The 21,170-nt window shown below is 34.5% G+C and overlaps 1 protein-coding gene across 3 annotated transcripts in view; it reads right to left on the bottom strand.

Moving 5' to 3' along the window:
* Positions 1 to 21,170, bottom strand: part of EAF2 (ELL associated factor 2) — a 122,630-nt gene that overhangs the window by 23,020 nt on the left and 78,440 nt on the right. For all 3 annotated transcript variants that reach the window (XM_081235125.1, XM_081235124.1, XM_081235126.1), the window contains 2 exons: positions 19,460 to 19,596; positions 17,562 to 17,707 (listed from right to left, as the gene is read on the bottom strand). In XM_081235125.1, the coding sequence (XP_081091251.1) occupies positions 17,562 to 17,707; positions 19,460 to 19,596 (283 nt within the window). The remainder of the gene's footprint in view (positions 1 to 17,561; positions 17,708 to 19,459; positions 19,597 to 21,170) is intronic.

Raw genomic sequence — 21,170 nt, 5'->3', positions numbered from 1 at the left:
GAGTGTGGTCTTTGTTACTAACCAACCAAGAGTTTAAAAAAAAATGTCAGGACTTCCCTGGTGGCGCAGTGGTTAAGAATCTGTCTGCCAATGCAGTGGACACAGGTTCAAGCCCTGGTTCAGGAAGATCCCACATGCCGTGGAGCAACTAAGCCCATGCGCCACAGCTCCTAAGCCTGCTCTCTAGATCCTGCAAGTTACAACTACTGAGCCCGCATGCCACAACTACTGAAGTCTGTGCACCGCAACAAGAGAAGCCACCGCAATGAGCAGCCTGTGCACTGCAAGGAAGAGTAGCCCCCGCCCGCCCTAACTAGAGAAAGCCTGTGTGGAGTAGCAAAGACCCAATACAGCCAAAATTAATTAATTAATTAATTAATTAATTAATCTTTTTTAAAAGTCAACTTTTCTAGCAAAAATTGCATCCCTGAACCCAAACCTTTCTTTCCCAGCTCTTCTCTGGGAGTCTTTCTTTCTCCCTGTCCTATGTCTGGACAACATATACACATAGTTCTCAGATGCCCCAAAAAATAAAATAAAAAGCTCCTCTGCTATCAAGCCGAGCTATATTCAATGTTGGGATTATGAAAAGTAAAAGACATAGGCAATATCTAAACTTAAATACTATATTTACTTATGGCATTATACTTAATTACCCATGTAACTCAAATAAAATGCAAAAAAGAATGTGAAGGTTTTAAATTGTAAAAATTGAGATCTGTTTTGTTAGAAACTGTCCTCTAATTCTTTTCTTATTCCCCCAATACATGTAATGCAACACAATACATAGAGATGAATTTTTTCAGCTTTACTGAGGTATAATTGGCAAAAAACTTGCACATATAAAAAGTGTACAACATGATGCTTTGATATACATATACATTGTGAAATGATTACCATAATCAAGTTAATTAACACATAATATCACATAGTTGCCATTTTGTGTGTGTGTTTGTGTGTGTTTGTGTATTGTGGTAGAAACACTTGTCTTGACTAGCCTGCTGTTGTTGGATACCCCTTTCAATCTGGGAGAAGAATAAGCTATCTGAGATGCCTTCTGTAACTAAGCTGGAGTCAGGACATGCTGGGCCTGAATTGTCATTTTCTGAAGGGGGAGGTTATAAGATGCCCTGAATATGCTGTTCTTCTAGTGCTTCCTTGGGTCCCTAACCAGATTACCTTCCTCTTTCCATCTTTCAGAGTTCTCCTTTGATTGTCTTTTGCATTATTTCCAGGGTTTATAGTTTTACTTAGTGGGGAGAAGCAGAAATAGATAAGTCTATGTCATCTTGTTCCACAATACATTTTAAGAAACTGATCTTATACAGAGTATGTTCTCTATCAAAACAAAATAATTTAAAATTTATAAATGGAACCTAGATAATATTCAAGTAGTTGAGAACTAAACACACTTCTAAGAAACCCATGGGTCAAATACGAAATCAAAAAGATTTCAGAAAATACTTCTAATTGAATGAAAATAAAAACACAACTTATCAAAATCTGTGGAATACAACTAAAGCACAGTTTGGAGAGAAATTTGAAACATTAAATGATTATACTGGGGGGGAAAAAGGAGGTCTCAATTAAATGAACTAAGCTCTACCTTAAGAAGTTAGAGAAAGAAGAGCAAATTAAAACTAAAGTAAGCAGAAGGAAAAAAATAGCAAAAGCACAAAACAAGAAAGACAACAGAAAAAAAAGTGAAAATAAATGAAGTATAAATTGACTGCTTGAGATAAATAATGTTGATCAAATTCAACTAGGTTTATCAAGAAAAAAAGATACTAGATATAAATTACTAATATCCAGAGTGAAAGAGGTTGACAGCACTACAGATCTTACAGCATTAAATGAATAGAAAGGAACACTGTGAACTACTTTATGTCCACAAACTCAATGAATTAGATGAAATGGATCAATTCCTTCAAAGGCACAAACTACTAAAATTCACTCAAGAAGAAACAGATAACCGGAATATCCATAAATCTTCTAAAAAAAACTGAGTTGTAGTTAAAACCCTCCCCACACCCTACACACAGATCTCCAGTGACAGATGACTTCACTAGTGAATTCTACCAGTTATTTAAGGAAGAAATAATATCAGTTTGATACAAATGCTTCTGTATAATTTAAAAGGAAGAAATAATAATTTAATAATAATAATTTCCAATTCATTCCTTAGGGCCAGAATTACTGATAGAAAATCCAACAAAGACATTACCAGAAAAAAAACAGACACAAAATTTTTAAAGAAAATTTTACCAAATCAAATTTAATAATATATAACAGTGGTTTTCAACCAGCTATGATTCTGTCACCCCAAGGAGACATCTGGCAATCTGGAGACATTTTTGGTTGTCACAACTGGAGGCAGGTGGTGATACTAGCATCTAGTGGGTAGAAGCTAGAGACGCTGCTTAAACATCCTACAATGCATAAGACAGCCCCTGACAAAGAACCATCCAACTCCAAATGCCACTACTGCTGAGGTTAAGAAATGTCCTATATTAAAAGGACAATACATCATGATTAAGTGGGGTTTTCCAAGGAATACAAACTTTCAAAAATCAATCCATATAATTCACTATATTAAAAACTGAAAAATAAAAGCCATCTCAAAACAGCAGAAATTTCAACAGTGATTCTTGATAAAAACTCAGCAAAACAGAAATATAAGTTAACCTTATGAAGGACATCTAGGAAAAACTTACAGCTGAAATCATACATAATTGTAAGGGACTGAATATTTTCCCTCCAGCATCAGAAACAAGAGGTTTTCCACTTTGACCACCTCTAGTTAATGTTGTATTGAAGGTTCTAATTGGTGCAGTAAGTCATGAAAAAGAAATAAAAGCCATCCAGATTGGAAAGGAAGAAGTGAAATTGTCATTATTTACAGATAATGTGATTGTCTATGTAGAAAAGCTGAGGGTATCTACAAAAAAACTCTATAATAGTGAGTTTAGCAAGGTTAAATATACAGGGACAACATACAAAAATCGGTTTTATTTCTATGTACTAGCAATGAGCAATTAGAAATTAAAATCATATAAACAAGAGCATTTATAATAGCTTCTGAAAATTAAATAATTATTAAAAAATTAAATAATTATAGATAATTCTGACAAAATATTTGAAGGACCTGTATGTTGAAAACCATAAAGCATTTCTGAGAGAAATTAAAGATCTAAATAAATGGAGAGAGATACTTTGTTCATGGGTCAGAAGACTCAATATTGTTAAGATGCCAATTTTACCCAAATTGATCTATGGATTCAATGCAATCCCAATAAAAATTTCAACAGTCTCTTTAAGAAACTGAGAAGCTAATTCTAAAATTTATGTGAAAATGGAAGAGTCCTAAGATATGCAAAACAACTCTGTAAGAGAAGAACAAACTTGTAGGACTAAAATTTCCTGGTTTCAAGACTTATTATAAAGCTACAATTATCAAGACAATATGGTGTTGCCATAAAGATAAATAGATCAACATATCAGAATAAAGAGTCCAGAAATAGACACACACAATATGGACAACTGATATTTTTTTTTACAAAGGTACAAATATATGAGAAAAGACAGTCTTTTCAACAAATGGTTCTGGAATAATTCAATATCCACATGCAAAAAAAAAAACCTTTGATACATACCATGTACCATATACAAAAATTGACTCAAAATGAAGCATGGGCCTAAATGTAAAACTATAAAACTTCTAAAAGAAAACATGAAAGAAAACCTTTGTTACTATGATCTTGGTTTAGGCAAAAAATTTCAATATGACACCAAAAGAAGAATCCAGAAAAAAATGGATAAAATGCGTGTATTCAAAATTAAAATCTTTGGCTCTTCAAATTACATTGTTAAGAGAATGAAAAAATACAATCCACAGACTGGGAGAAAATATTTGCAAGGCATGTATCTGATGAAGAACTTGTATTCAAAATATATAAAGAATTCCTAAAAGTCTAATAAGAAAATAAATAATCCAATTTTTTAAATGGGCAAAAGATTTGAATAGACATTGTGCCTGAAGAAAATATAATGATGGCAAATAAGGACATGAAAAGATACTCAACATCATTAGTCATTAGGGAAATGCAAACTAAAGTGACAATGAATATGATCCAACAATCCCACTCCTGGGCATATATCCGGACAAAACCATAATTCAAAAAGTTACGAGCACCCTTATGTTCACAGCAGCACTATTTACAATAGCCAAGGCATGGAAACACCTAAATGTCTATTGATAGATGAATGGATAAAAAAGATGTGGTGTGTATACACACACACACACACACACACACAATGGAATACTACTCAGCTATAAAAAAGAATGAAATAATGCCATTTGCAGCAACATGGATGGACCTAGAGATTATCATAGTAAGTGAAGTAAGTCAGAAAGAGAAAGACAAATACCATATGATATTACTAATATGTGGAATCTAAAACATGACACAAATGAACTTATCTATGAAACAGAAACAGACTTATATACACAGAGAACAGACTTGTGGTTGCTAAGGGGGAAAGGGAGTGGAGAGGGATGGATTGGGAGTTTGGGATTACCGGATGCAAACTATTATACACATTGGGTTGGCCAAAAAGTTCACTCAGGTTTTTCTGCTGAATCGCTTTGCTGTATACCAGAAACTAACACAACATTGTAAATCAACTATACTTCAATAAAATAAGTTTTTAAAAATTTATTTAAAAAAAATTAGGCCACAATAAGATACCACTACACACCCCATTAAAACTGATACAAGCATTGATATAGATGTACACTGCTGGTAGGAATGTAAAATAGTACAACCACTTTGGAAAACATTTTGGCAGTTGCTTAAAAAGTTAAATACACACCTATCATACAATCCAGCTATTTCACTCCTATTTACTATGGAGAAAAGAAAACATTTGTCTTTGCAAAGACTTGTATGTTATGTTCATAGCAGCTTTATTTGTAAAAGCCAAAAACTGGAAACAACCCAAATGTCCATCTTCAGGTTGAGCAGATAAACAAATTCCTGTATATCTATAAAGTAGATTACTGCTCAGCAATAAAAAGGAATGAGCTATTGATACAATCTTCAATAATGGGTGATTCTCAAAATAATTATGTTTAGTGCAAAAATATACACAAAAAAGAGGATATACTATATGATTCCACTGATACAAATTTCTAGAAAAAGCAAACGAATGATAATGACATAAAGCAGATCAGTAGTTACCTGGGAATGGATGGAGTGGGAAGGAGTGGGAGAGAAGGATTACAAAGGAGGAGGGGGAAACTTTTTAGAGTGATAATTATGTTCATTACCCTGATTATGGTTGTGGTTGTAATTTTAGGATGTACACATATGTCAAAACCTAGCAAACTGTACTTTAAATACATGAAGATTTTGTGTCAGATACACATAGAAACACACCCACACAAGTGATCCTACATGATTTCTGAGCCTGTGTAATTAAAAAGATAAAGTTTTGACCTCACTCCTCTGTATCCTTTCTCCCTTCCACTCTCCCTTTCTCAACACTTATTCTTGGAACCCAGCCACTATGTTGTGAGGAAGCCCAGGCCACCTGGAAAGGCAATGTGCAGCTTTTCCAGCTGACAATCCTCAAAGTCTCAGCCAAAAGCCAGCAACAACTGGCAGATGTGAATTAGTGAGTCTTCAAATGATTCCAGCTGCTAGACCCCAAGTCAGTCCAGCTGACACCAGCTGTTCCTAGAACAGCTATGAACTATCCCTACTGAGCCCTACACAAATTGAAGATTTATGAGCAAGAAATATGTTGTCATTGTTTTAAGCCTGCCCAAGATTTTCCTTAAATTCCATATATTTGGAAACCACAAAACATTCTTATAAATGATTTATTGTCTAAGAACTGAAATTACAAAAACTTTTAGAATTTATCTACCATGGAAGTGTCATTTACTAGATACAGTGATACCTAGAAAGCTATTTAAACTCTTAAATGCATACAAAAGATAAATTCAATATAGATGAACTAAGCATCCAATTATAAGAACAACACAGCAAACTCAAAGCAAGTCAAAGAAGGAAATTTTTTTTAAAGGGCATACATTAATGAAACAGTAAAAAAAGGAAAAAGAAAATAACAATAAAAATTAAAATAATAGCTAATATTTGAATACTTCCTAGTACAAGGAATTGCTTTAGGTACTTTATATTTATTGCATTTAATCCTCTCAATAATCCTAATTATTATCTCTATTTTAAAAATGAGAAAACATACACAGAGAGAATAAGAGGTTAAGTAAATTTCCCTAGGCCACCCAGCTGATAAGTAATGGAGCTGGGATTTGAATGAGAGTAGTCTGACTCTGAAGATGTCATTCTTAGTCACCACATTTATTATGTCTCACCAAGACCAAAAGCTGGTTCACTGAAGCCTAATGAAATGTATCAAATTCTAGAAATATTGGTTAAGAAAAAGAGAGAAAGGGCACAAATAATCAGTGTTAGGAATAAAAACGTGCCATAACTACAGACATTGTAGAGATTTATATGGACAAATTATGCCAGTATTTTGAAAATGTGAATTAAACTAATAATTTTCAAGACAAATATGAATTACCAAAACTGAATGAAGAAATAGACAAATATGAATTACCAAAACTGAATGAAGAAATAGAAACTGAACAAACCTATCGTTATTAAAGAAATTTAGAAAAATCTACCACATACAAACTGTTTCAAGGAATAGCAAAGTATATAAATCCTTTAGAGTACATTCAGACATGTGCATAGATAGGAAAAGGAAGAGAATGTGTTGGAAAGGAAAGAATCTTCTGTGATTTTTTAAAAAACTGAAACTAAAGTGGTAAAATGTTAAATCTAAGTTGTAGGTTTATAATCTGTTACATTATTCTTTGTAATTTCTATGTGTTTGAACTATTTCTTAAGAAAAATTCTAAAGGTTAACTGAAATAATGTACAGGAAGACTTGGCACATAGTAGTTGCCCCAAAAATAAAATATAACATATTTTTACATAACATAAAAAGTATACAGGGACTTCCCTGGTGGCACAGTGGATAAGACTCCATGCTCCCAATGCAGGGGGCCTGGGTTCAATCCCTGGTCAGGGAACTAGATTCCACATGCATGCCGCAACTAAGAGTTTGAATGCCACAACTAAGGAGCCCATGTGCCGCAACTAAGGAGCCCATGAGCTGCAATTAAGGAGCCTGCCTGCTGCAACTAAGAAGCCCATGTGCCACAACTAAGGAGACAGCAAGTCGCAACTAAGGAGACCTGGAGCCACAACTAAGGAGCCCTCCTGTCACAACTAAAGAGCCCATGTGCTGCAACTAAGGAGCTGGTGAGCCGCAACTAAGGAGCCTGCCTGCCACAACTAAGACCCAGTGTAACCAAATAAATAAATATTAAAAATATATACAATATAGGCAGAAATTAACACAGTTACATTAGGGTGGTGAGATTATGAGTGGTTTCATATTAACATTGTTTTTACATTATATTGTCTTCTCAATAAATAATCATTATCTGAAAAATAACAAGTTCATTGTAAAAATTCAAATAACAATTTGCACCACAGAAAGTGAAACTCCCAAACTCCCAAAGATAATGCTTACATTTTAGTATAATTCTTCCAAGTTCGTCTATGCATCTGCAACTATATACACATTTTGTTTTCAAAAATGGTTCATACACATTCACACACATTGTATAATACGTAAAAACATTTTTACCTAATAATATATTTGGATATCGTTCTTTGTTACTAAAATGTGCACTAGCTCTTTTTTAATAGGGGTGTATAGTATTGTAATCCCTTCTCTATGTGCACCTAGGATTTTCCCGTTTTTTCCTTAGTATAAAAAATGCCACATTGAACACTCTTATGTGACTGATATATGTATACCTATGTAATTATGTATCTATCTGTTTAAGTTTCACAATAAGAGAAATGTCTAGACTTTCTAGGTAAGGAATAGGCACACTTTTAATTTAACAGTTATTAGCAAATAAGGATGATAATGAAATCAAAACCTTATATAGTAGTTTCTTTGTGCTAGACCCTGTTCTAAGTGTTTTGCAGGAAAAATTTTTCTACAAAAAAATATATGTCAATTTATGTTTCTTCAAAAATGTATGCACACATTTGTTTCCCTTTATATCCTCACCAGTACTGGATGTTGACAATTATTTTAGCTACGACCAAGCAGATAAATGAAAAAAATATCTCTTTCTCTATCAAAATACTCGTGACATTTTTCACAGAATTAGAACAAATAACCCTTAAATTCATATGGAACCACAAAGACCCGAAATTGCCAAAGTAGTCTGGAGAAAAGAGAACAAAGCTGGAGGTTTCACATTCCCTGACTTCAGATTATGCTACAAAGTTACAGTAATCAAAACACCATGATAGGGCTTCCCTGGTGGCGCAGTGGTTGGGAGTCTGCCTGCCAGTGCAGGGGGTGTGGGTTTGAGCCCTGTTCTGGGAGAATCCCACATGCTGTGGAGCAACTGGGCCCGTGTGTGCCACAACTGCTGAGCCTGTGCTCTAGAGCCCGTGCGCCACAACTACTGAAGCCTGCATGCCTGGAGCCCATGCGCCACAACAAAGAGAAGCCACCACGATGAGAAGCCCCCGCACCACAGCGAAGAGTGGCCCCCGCTCGCTGCAGCTAGTGAGAGCCCGCGTGCAGCAGCAGAGACCCAGCACAGCCAAAAATAAATAAATAAAATAAATTTATAAAAACAAAACACCATGATAGTTTTTTAAGGAACCTCCATACTGTTCTCCATAGTGGCTCCATTCACATTCCAAAGCAGAAACTAACACACCACTGTAAAGCAATTATACTCCAATAAAGATGTAAAAAAACAAAACAAAACACCATGATACTGGCACAGAAACAGGCACATAGATCAGTGGAAAAGAATAAAGAGACAGAAATAAACCCATGCATTTATGGTCAATTATGACAAAGGAGGCAAGAATAGAGAAAAGACAGACTCTTCGATAAGTGGGGCTGGGAAAACTGGACAGCTACATGTAAATGAATGAGATCAGAACATTTCCTTATACCATATACCGAAATGGATTAAAGACAGAAATTTAAGACCTGAAACCATAAAACTCCAAGAGGAGATCATAGGCAGAACACTCTTTGACATAAATTGTAGTAATATTTTTTGGATCTGTCTCCTAAGAAAAAAGAAGCAAAAGCAAAAATAAATGGGACCTAATTAAACTCACAAGTTTTGCACAGCAAAGGAAACTAATGACAAAATGAAAAGACAACTCCGGATTGGGAGAAAATATTTGCAAACAATATGACTAATAAGGGGTTAATATTCAAAATATATAAACAGCTCATAAAACTCAATATCCAAAAATACCTAAACAACCTGGTTAAAAATGGGCAGAAGACTGGAATAGACTCTTGCCAAAGAAGATACACAGATGGCCAACTGGTAGATTAAAAAAATGTTTAACATCATTAATCATCAGAGAAATGCAAATTAAAACCACAATGAGATATCACCTCACACCTGTCAAAATGGCTATCATCAAAAAGTCTACAAATAACAAATGTTGGCAAGGATGTGGAGAAAAGGGAACCATAGTACACTGTTGGTGGGAATATGGATTGGTGCAGCCACTATGGAAAACAGTATAAAGGTTCCTTAAAAAAACTAAAAATAGAATTACCATATGATCCAGCAATCCCATTCCAGGGTATATACCCAAAGAGAACAAAAACACTAACTTGAAAAGATGCATGCACCCCAATGTTCATAGCAGCATTATTTACAATAGTCAAGATATGGAAGCAACCTAAGTGTCCATCAACAGATAAATGAATAAAGAAGATGTGGTATTTATACACACACACACACATATATACACAATGAAATATTACTCAGCCATAAAAAGAACAAAATTTTGCCATTTGCAACAACATGGATGGACCTAGAGGTTATTATGCTTAGTGAAATAAGTCAGAGAGAGTAAGACAAACACTGTATCTTATCCCTTATATGTGTAATATAAAATCTAAAAGATAAAACAAAACGTGTATAACAAAACAGAAACAGACTCACATATATAGAGAACAAACTAGTGGTTACCCATGGGGAGGGTGGGGGTAAGATTGGGGTATGGGATTAAAAGATACAAATTAATATGTATAAAATAAAATTTAAAAAGGATATATTTTACAGCACAGGGAAATATAGCCATTATTTTATAATAACTTTAAGTGGATTATAATCTATAAAAATATTGAATCACTATGTTGTACACTTGAAACTAATATAATATTGTAAATCAACTATACTTCAATTAAAAAAAAATGTCTTTTTTTGGCCATGTTGGGTCTTTGTTGCTGCGTGCAGGCTTTCTCTAGTTGTGGCGAGCAGGGGCTACTCTTTCTTGCTGTGTGTGGGCTTCTCATTGTGGTGGCTTCTCTTGTTGTGGAGCATGGGCTCTAGGCACTTGGACTTCAGTAGTTTTGGTGCACGGGCTCAGTAGTTGTGGCTCAAGGGCTCTAGAGTGCAGTCTCAGTAGCTGTGATGCATGGGCTTACTTGCTCCGCGGCATGTGGGATCTTCCCAGACCAGGGATCAAACCTGTGTCCCTTGCATTGGCAGGCAGATTCTCAACCACTGTGCCACCAGGGAAGTCCCAAAATGTCTTTTTTTGTTGAGATGCTTTGCTATGTAGCACATGGTCAGTTTTCTATTGTTTTTTAATTTCACATGGACTTGAAAAACCTGTATATCTCGAACAGTGGAAGTGCTATGTATGTCTACTTAGTTCAAGTTTCTTAATGGTGTTTTGAAAAACTTATTAATCTGGGGTTTGCCTGAATCTATCAATTACTGAGAGGGGGTATACTAAAAACCTCCCACTATGAAGTGAATTTATCCATTTTTCCTTGAAATTATGTTAAACTTTTAGCTTATTCATTTCTAGGCATACTCTTGTAACCCCTTCACAGTGTCAGACATTGCAAGAATGAAACTATTAAATTTTAGAAAAAAAAATCTTTTAATCTTAAAATTTGAACTTTGAAAGCATTAGTGAATCTGATCCATTTTTCATACTTGTATTTGCCACTGTACATCTTATGTTGTGAGATAGACTTAAGTCCAGAAAGAAATTCTGCATGTGACAAAAATGGCTTTTCGGAGCTAGAAGATTTAAGGAACAAACAGATGAAAAATACAATAACTGAAATGAAAAATACACTAGAAAGAATCAATAGCAGAATAAATGAGGCAGAAGAACAAGTAAGTGAGCTGGAAGACAGAAAGGTGGAAATCACTGCTGCAGAATAGAATAAAGAAAAAAGAATGAAAAGAAATGAGGACAGTTTAAGATGTCTCTGGAACAACATGAAACTGACCAACATTTGCATTATAGGGGTCCCAGAAGGAGAAGAGAGAGAGAGAAAGGGCCTGAGAAAATATCTGAAGAGACAATAGCTGAAAACTTCCCTAACATGAGAAAGGAAACACTCACTCAAGTTCAGGAAGTGCATAAAGTCACAAACAGGACAAACCCAAGGAGGAACATGCTGAGACACATATTATTCAAATTGACAAAAATTAAAGACAAAGAGAAGATAGTAAAAGCAACAAGGGAAAATCAACAAATAACATACAAGGGGATTCCCATAAGTTTATCAGCTGATTTTTCAGCAGAAATTCTGCGGACCAGAAAGGAGTGGCACAATATATTTAAAGTGATGAAAGGGAAAAACCTACAACCAAGAATAGCCTACCCAGCAAGGCTTTCATTCAGATACAACAGAGAAATCAAAAGATTTACAGACACAAAAAACTAAGAGAATTCAGCACCACCAAAGCAGCTTTACAACAAATGCTAAAGAAACTTCTCTAGGTGGAAAAGAAAAGCCCGTAACTAGAAACAAGAGAAGCCCACAGGTAAAGAGAAACATACAGTAAGCTAGGATATCATCCATACACAAATATATCAAAACCAGCAATCATGAGAAGGGGAGAGTACAAATGCAGTATATTGGAAATACATTTGAAATTAAGAGAACAGCAACTTAACACATTATTGACTGGGGATTTTTTACAAAAACTAACACCTGTGGCTGTAATACATCTCTGGTAAAAAATGTGTTAAAACAACCATATATGTATATATATATATATATATATATAGGCTGCTATATCAAAACATCATGGTAACTGCAAACCAAAAATCTACAATAGATACACAGATAAAAAGAAAATACAATCCAAACAACACTAAAGACAGTCATCAAATCAAAAGAGAAAAGAACAAAAGAGGAAGGGAAAAAACACCTACAAAAACAAATCCTAAACAATGAACAAAATGACAAGCAGAACATACATATCGATAATTACCTTAAGCAGTTCTAAGAGGCAAGTTTATAGCAATACAATCTTACCTCACGAAACAGGAAAAATCTCAAATAAACAACCTAACCTTATAACTAAAGAAACTAGAGAAAGAAGAACAAACCCCAAAGTTAGTAGAAGGAAAGAAATCATAAAGATCACAAAAGAAATAAATGAAATAGAGATGAAGAAAACAATAGAAAAGATCAATGAAACTAAAAGCTGGTTCTTTGAAAAGATAAACAAAATTGATAAACCTTTAGCGAGACTTATTAAGAAAAAAGGGAAAGGGCTCAAATCAATAAAATTAGAAATGAAAAAGGAGAAGTTACAACTGACACCATAGATATATAAAAGATCACAAGAGACTGCTATAAGCAACTATATGCCAAGAAAATGGACAACCTAAAAGAAATAAATTCTTAGAAAGGTACAACTTCTAAGACTGAACCAGGAAGAAGCAGAAAGTATGAACAGACTAATCACAAGTACTGAAATTGAAACTGTGATTTAAAAACTTGCAACAAACAAAACTCCAGGGCCAGATGGCATGACAGGTGAATTCTATCAAACATTTAGAGAAGAGTTAACACCTAATACATCTGAAACTATTCCAAAAAATTGCAAAGGAAGTGACACTCCCAGACTCATGCTATGAGGCCACCATTACCCTGATACCAAAATCGGACAAAGATACTACAAAAAAAGAAAATTACAAGTCAGAATTACTGATGAACATAGATGTAGAAATCCTCAACAAAATACTAGCAAATCAAATTTAACAGTACATTAAAAGGATCATACACCATGATCAAGTGGGATTTATCCCAGGGATGCCGGGATTATTCAGTATCCGCAAATCAATCAGTGTGATACACCACATTAACAAACTGAAGAGTAAAAACCATATGATCATCTCAATAGATGTAGAAAAAGCTTTTGACAAAATCCAGCATCACCCATTTATGATAAAAACTCTCTAGAAAGTGGGCATGGAGGGAACATACCTCAACATAATAAAGTCCTTATATGACAAACACACAGCTAACATCATACTCAGTGGTGAAAAGCTGAAAGCATTTCCTCCAAGATCAGGAAGAAGACAAGAATGTCCACTCTTGCCACTTTTACTCAACATAGTTTTGGAAGTCCTAGCCATAGGAATCAGAGAAGCAGAAGAAATAAAAGGAATCCAAATTGGAAAAGAAGTAAAACTGTCACTTTTTGCAGATGACATGATACTATACATAGAAAATCCTAAAGATGCTACCAGAAAACTACTAAAACTTATCAAGGAACTCAGTAAGGTTGCAGGATAAAAAATTAATACACAGAAATATCTTGCATTTCTATACACTAACAATGAAAATCAGAAAGAGAAATTAAGGAAACAATCCCATTTACCATCGCATCAAAAAACCTACCTAAGGAGGCAAAAGACCTGTACTCTAAAAACTGTAAGACACTGGTGAAGGAAATCAAAGATGACACAAACAGAGGAAAGATATAACATGTTCTTGGATTGAAAGAATCAATACTGTCAAAATGACTATACTACCCAAGGCAATCTACAGATTCAATGCAATCCCTATCAAATTACCAATGGCATTCTTCACAGAACTAGAACAAAAAAATTTCAGAACTTGTATGGAAACACAAAAGACTCTAAATAGCCAAAGCAATCCTGAAAGGAAAAATGGAGCTGGAGGAATCAGGCTCCCTGACTTCAAACTATACTACAAAGCTACAGTAATCAAAACAGAATGGTACAGGCACAAAGACAGAAATATAGATCAATGGAACAGGATAGAAAGCTCAGAAATAAACTTACACACCTATGGTCAATTAATCTATGACAGAAGCAAGAATATTCAATGGAGAAAAGACAGTCTCTTCAATAACTGGTGCTGGGAAAACTGGACAGCTACACGCAAAAGAATGAAATTAGAACATTCTCTAACACCATACACAAAAATAAACTCAAAATGGATTAAAGACCTAAATGTATGACCAGATACTATAAAACTCTTAGAGGAAAACATAGAACACTCTGACATAAATTGCAGCAATATCTTTTGGATCCACCTCCTAGAGTAATGAAAATAAAATAAAAAATAAACAAATATGACCTTAAAATAAAATGGGACCTAAAAATAAACTTAAACACTTTTGCAGTGCAAAGAGAAACCATAAACAAAACAAAAACACAACCCACAGAATGGAAAAAAACATTTGCAAATGAAGCGACTGGCAAGGGATTAATCTCTAAAACAGACAAACAGCTCATGCAGCTCTATATCAAAAAAAATAAACAACCCAATCAAAAAATGGGCAGAAGATCTAAACAGACATTTCTCCAAAGAAGACATACAGATGGCCAAAAGGCACAAGAAAAAATGCTCCACATCGCTAATTATTAGAGAAATGCAAATCAAAACTACAGTGAGGTATTACCTCACACCAGTCAGGATGGCCATCATCAAAAAGTCTACAAACAATAAATGCTGGAGAGGGTGTGGAGAAAAGGGAACCCTCCTACACTGTTGGTGGGAATGTAAATTGGTACAGCCACTATGGAGAAAGGTAAGGAGGCTCCTTAAAAGAGTAATAATAGAGCTACCACATGATCCAGCAATTCCACTCTTGGGCATATACGGAGAAAAACCATAATTTGAAAAGATACATGCACCCCAATGTTCAATGCAGCATTATTTACAATAGCCAAGACATGGAATCAACCTAAATGTCCAACGACAGATGAATGGATAAAGAAGTTGCGGTATATATACACAATGGAATATTACTCAGCAATAAAAAAGAATGATATAATGCCATTTGCAGCAACGTGGATGGACCTAGAGATTATCATACTAAGTGAAATAAGTCAGACACAGAAAGACAGATATCATATAATATCACTTATATGTGAAATGTAAAAAGATGATACAAATGAACTTATTTACAAAACAGAAACAGACTCACAGACTTTGAAAACAAACTTATGGTTACCAAAGAGGAAAGGTGGGAGGGATAAATTAGGAGTTTGGGATTAACATACATACACTACTATATATAAAATAGATAATCAAGAAGGACCTACTGCATAGTACAGGGAACTATGCTCAGTACTCTGTAATAACCTAAATGGGAAAAGAATTTGAAAATGCATAGATACATGTGTATGTATGACTGAATCACTTTTCTGTACACCTGAAACTAACACAACGTTGTAAAGCAACTATACCCCAATATAAAATAAAAATTGAATTTAAAAAATGGCTTTTCAAGGGCTTCCCTGGTGGCGCAGTGGTTGAGAAACTGCCTGCTAATGCAGGGAACAGGGTTCGAGCCCTGGTCTGGGAGGATCCCACATGCCACGAAGCAACTGGGCCCGTGAGCCACAACTACTGAGCCTGCGCGTCTGGAGCCTGTGCTCTGCAACAAGAGAAGCCACGATAGTGAGAGGCCCGCGCACCATGATGAAAAGTGGCCCCCACTTGCCACAACTAGAGAAAGCCCTCGCACAGAAATGAAGACCCAACACAGCAAAAATAAATAAATTAATTAATAAACTCCTACCCCCAACATCTAAATAAATAAATAAATAAGCTGAATGTTTAAAAAAATGGCTTTTCATATCAGCAGAAGAAATATTGGCTTGTTTAAAAAATGGATATTGATACTCTTTTTCAATACTATATTTGTTGATTCTCTATCAATATCTATGTAATTACACTGTTGGGGAGGAAGGAAATTTAGATTCTTATTTCTTAAACTAGAATTCCAGATAGCCCAAACAGGTAAATGTAAAAATTAAACCAGAGAAACACTAGTAAAGCTGACAGACATCTAATCATAAACTTAAAAAAAGTGTTTCAACCATAGCAGTAGGCATTGGCATAGTAGGATCAAATATTAAGAAAATATTTAAAAGAAGATAGTCTAAGGAACATGCTCTGCAAACATCTCAAGGTAAATTCTTATACAAAGTTAGATCTTATGCTTGGATTAACTTAACTTATATTCTACAATACAATGTTTTTATTAAGGTCTCTGCTAAAAACCTGCCACATAGAGGATCTTCTTTTTGTATTGTAAAATTATAGTTGAAGATACTACATAGTTTAATTCTCCAAAGAACAGGTTCCATACGATGAATTCCTTTTAGAATTTAGTAGCAGGGAAGATTCCAAATCTTTGGAACCTCTTAGATAATACAAAATATACTAAAGTTTTCAGTTTTGTATTAGTGGATAGGAAGCTCAGATATAAATTTAATGTCTTAATAATTAGCAAATTTGCTTCCTCTTCCCTCTAGTATCTTAATTTTCTGTTCCAGATTTTTATTGTACACATATATAAAATGATATAATGATTCAAATCCATTTTGGAAGCAGATATAACAATAAAATAAAATTCAAGATTCCTTGTAGCAACAAGGGTTCTGAGCTTATATTTTCCTTATCATTTGTAAAGGGAACACTAATATATTAGGGAACTAATACGATACCGGGCCTAGAAGGGGGCAAGTGGAAATGGAGAGCTATATGCAAGTTATGAAGGGAAAGCGTAGAAACAAATAAACTTTGGTGACCAGGGTCTTACTCCTACCACAATTACTATAACATAAACACCCAAACTGCAGCTAGAAAAAAATGGAGATTTAAGTTTCCTTACTTTCAAAAAGACTGTGCCTCTCTAGAAGCACCTTCCTGCTGAGAAGTGAGCAGCAGTTCAGAAGAACTTGCCTGCTGCTTTGGCTTACTACATCTTCTCACTCCACTAGTGGTTTGGCTACATCTTAGATATCTATAGTCTGGCTACACATAAAAAAAACTTCAACAAGAAGACGCTGTGAAGGACTAAACTGGAATCATCACAACTGTCAAAAAGAAGAAAACTCCAGTTACACATATCTAAACAGTTACTTTTTCCCCTGAATAATAAAAAATATAAATTCTGTTATACAGACACAGGCTTATGTACATAATACTCTAAATAATAAATTACACTTTTCCCCTAGAACCATAACAAAAAACATTACGTTTTTAGAATTTTACAGTTAGTTCCCTTGTCAATTAAAGTGAAAAATTTCACTTAACATTTATTAATAATTTCTTTTAAAGGGCCATTACATACTCATAGATTTTACCTCTTTCAATATCATCCATCGGAGATGCTGGGGACATCTTGTCTTCCAATGGAAAATGTTTTACAAGATTGGGAGTCCTAGCTGAATTCCGCATTTGTTGCTGCTGCTGCTCTATACGATACTGAATTTTACTGCTTCCTTCAACTCTGCAATTAAGAATATCAAAAGGTCAAAACAGGTATGATGATTGCAATATAACAACAATTTCAACTTACAAAGCTACTAAAATCGACCACTTATTCTTTTTCCTAGAGATCTTTAAAACGATATTCAAGAATTAAAGCATTAATTTAATTCATTATTTAACAAACCTTTATTGAGCCCTACTATAGGCATGGCATACACACAGATACACTGAAGGATACAAATGTGAATTAAAAAAAAGCCACTGCTCAAAACTGAAGAGATAAGACATACACAAATGACTAAAATAAAATGAAATTATACATGAGTATAGAAGATACATTATATTCCCTAAATTCTGAAATTACCATTTCTGTTAAAATTAAATCACTCCCACATTTCTCATTCATAAGGTTAAGACATGTTATTAAAGGAAGTTCGTATACTTTCCCTTCAATATTTAAAGAAAAAAAAGTATATAACACAACTATGCTTGACTTTGTCTCTCCCATTTCCAGTCACCAAATCCTGTTAGTTCTTCCTTCACAAAGTATTTAGAACTTCACTTTTCTCTTCATTCCTACTCTAAAAAATCGTGGTTTGTGCATTTTTCTCTTTCCAACATTGTTTCATTTAAATCAATTTGTTTGGTGGATCTACATTTCAAAACAAGAATGTAAGCATGTCGATCCCTGGTTAAAAAAACTTTAATATGCAACCACCGTCAATAAGACAATGTCCTAATTTCATAGTTAATATTGAAGGCAACCTACCTTTATAACCTTACCTCTAGTCTACTTTCAACCTCATACCCCACTTTCTATACTTGTATACAGGGAAAGAAACAGATCTCTGCTCCATTCAAGGAAGTCTTATTCATAGGTTCCAAATAAGTCAGATATATTCCTGGCTTGTTTACATCCTCATGTTCTCTCTGATCAATTAAATCAGTATTTTCCAAACTTTCCTACAAATAAAAATCACCTGGGAAGAGGGGATAATTAAAAAACAAAAAAAAGTTTCCTGGGCTCCTTCCCTGATCTGTAGTTGAATTTGGTAACTCATTTGTTTAACAAGCACCCAAAGGCAATCCTTATCATGATATATGTTTGGGGGGAAAAAAAGCCCTAAATCTTAACCTTCTCTTAAGGTACATCAGTAAGGGCTCCCTGAATGCTCCGATGAACCACGTCTCCCTTCCTTTAATTCTTAGAACAATTTTTATCTATACTATTTGTATGGCTTTTAGAGTATACTACATGTCAATTAATACACTTCCTATTTCCCCCCCAAAAAAAATTTGAGATGGCTATGTTCTCTTATTGACATTTTTAATGGAATTATCTGCTAATCCAATTAAAATGTGGAAGTTCTGAGGTTAGTATTTGTATAGGAAATTCTCCTTTTTCTTGCCTCACATTTTCTAAGTGCTTGATAAAATTTTACTATTGATAATGAAATTATTTTGGAGAATGTGTAATGGCTTCTTTTAGTCCAGTTCTACAAAAGTATCTACAGTAGAATAAAAGATGTACCTACATATAAGAAAACATTTAGAAACAAAACAAGCTTTTAAATACCATAGGGAGAAATGGTCAAAGCTTCTGGCTAAAGGATCTTCACCAAATTTAAACTTGGAAAAAGATCAAAACATTTCTGTACCACACAGAAATAACCCTTATGTAATAGTGTGACTTAATCCAATAACTTTCTTCACTGACATTCTCTTAGCAATTTATGTGTTGATTAAATAATTTATTTCATTAACCACATACCTTGTTCTTTTTACAGTGATGTTGCTGCTGAGTTTTTCTAGTCGACATTCCCCAGTATCATGGTTAATAATCAAAATGCATTCTTTTAAGTAAGGTTTCTTTGAACCTTTGAAAACAGTTACTGGTGTAGTTGAACCCTGTTTAAAAAATTAATTATTATTACTTGAAATTTATCATAGAAATTCAGCTGAGAGGGCCTTTGAGATCTTCTGTCTTTCTCAATCTATTGATATACTGTACTTCAAGTCACCTAACTGCCTAAATTTACTACTCTGGCAATAAGGAGTATAGTAAAAAAGACAGATGAGGAGAGGCTGAGATCTCAAAATTGCTGTCTTGAGGAAAGGGAACAGAGGAAGCAGCTGCCCTGAGCCACTAAAGATTTGTTTCACAAATCTTTGTAGACGTGGTCTACAATAGGAAATTGGGATTCAATTCTAATACAACCAATATACTTTACAATAAGGGAACAAAAGTCCTGAGTTATATTTCCTACGCTTTCTCTTCTTCCTTCCTAAATTTAATTTTTTAAATCTGACATTTTATTAAAGGGGTGCTTCCCTATGCAGATTAAGGAAAATGAATGTATCAGGGAACATATCTTACATTAAACTCACTGATCAATTTTAGCATCCTTAAAAGTGGGACAACCAGACATTACGTGCTTCATGATGTGATATAAAAGAAAAGTATGCAGCATCACCTATAAAGTGTTCTTGCCTGAAAAAACCCCCACAAAGAATCTAACTCTCACCAAGGCTTTAGAAATAACTACCAGTTTATAGGAAATATGAGGAAGGAGAAACAAGTTACATAATCCCAGACAGAAGTAATTTGAAATCCAGAATGTGGGTATATTCTCTAGGACAATTAACCTGGTTTCTCCAACAAACCGGTGGCATAAAAGGGGGGGAGGGAGTTTTACAGAATAAAAGAGATAAGAAACATAATATCAGAATACAATATAGGAATATAAAATAGGTAGACAACAAGGAACTACTGTATAGCACAGGGAACTATGCTCAATATCTTATAATAATCTATAATGGAAAAGAATCTGAAAAAGAATATATATGTATAACTGAATCATTTTGCTGTACACTTGAAACTAACAGAACTTTGTAAATTAACCTCAGTAAAAATAAATAAATAAAAATACAATATAGGGATTTTATATGGATTCCTAGGGAGAAAAACTGAAAAAAGACATTTTTGAAACCATCATGAAAACATGAATATGGACCAAGTATTACAATTAATTCTACTATGTGTGATAACAGCAGGGTTACCATGGTACTTAGGTGAAAATTAAAATATCCTTATCAGTTAGAGATGCATACATAAACATTTGTGAATGTCTGCGATTGCTTTAAAATATGCCAGGAAAAAAGTAGGAAGCTCTATTAAAAAAAGATTAGCGGGCTTCCCTGGTGGCGCAGTGGTTGAGAGTCCGCCTGCCAATGCAGGGGACACGGGTTCGTGCCCCGGTCCGGAAGGATCCCACATGCCGCAGAGCGGCTGGGCCCTTGAGCCATGGCCGCTGAGCCTGCGTGTCTGGAGCCTGTGCTCCGCAACGGGAGAGGCCACAACAGTGAGAGGCCCGCGTACCGCAAAAAAAAAAAAAAAAAAAAAAAAAGGTTAGCAAAATGTTGATAATTGTTGAAGCTCAGTAAGTACATAGGAGTTCATTATACTATTCTATTTTCCATAA

This window comes from Mesoplodon bidens (genome assembly GCF_964165515.1).
Source record: "Mesoplodon bidens genome assembly, chromosome: 5".
Taxonomy (NCBI): domain Eukaryota; kingdom Metazoa; phylum Chordata; class Mammalia; order Artiodactyla; family Ziphiidae; genus Mesoplodon; species Mesoplodon bidens.
This window is presented reverse-complemented; position numbering and strand designations above follow the sequence as displayed.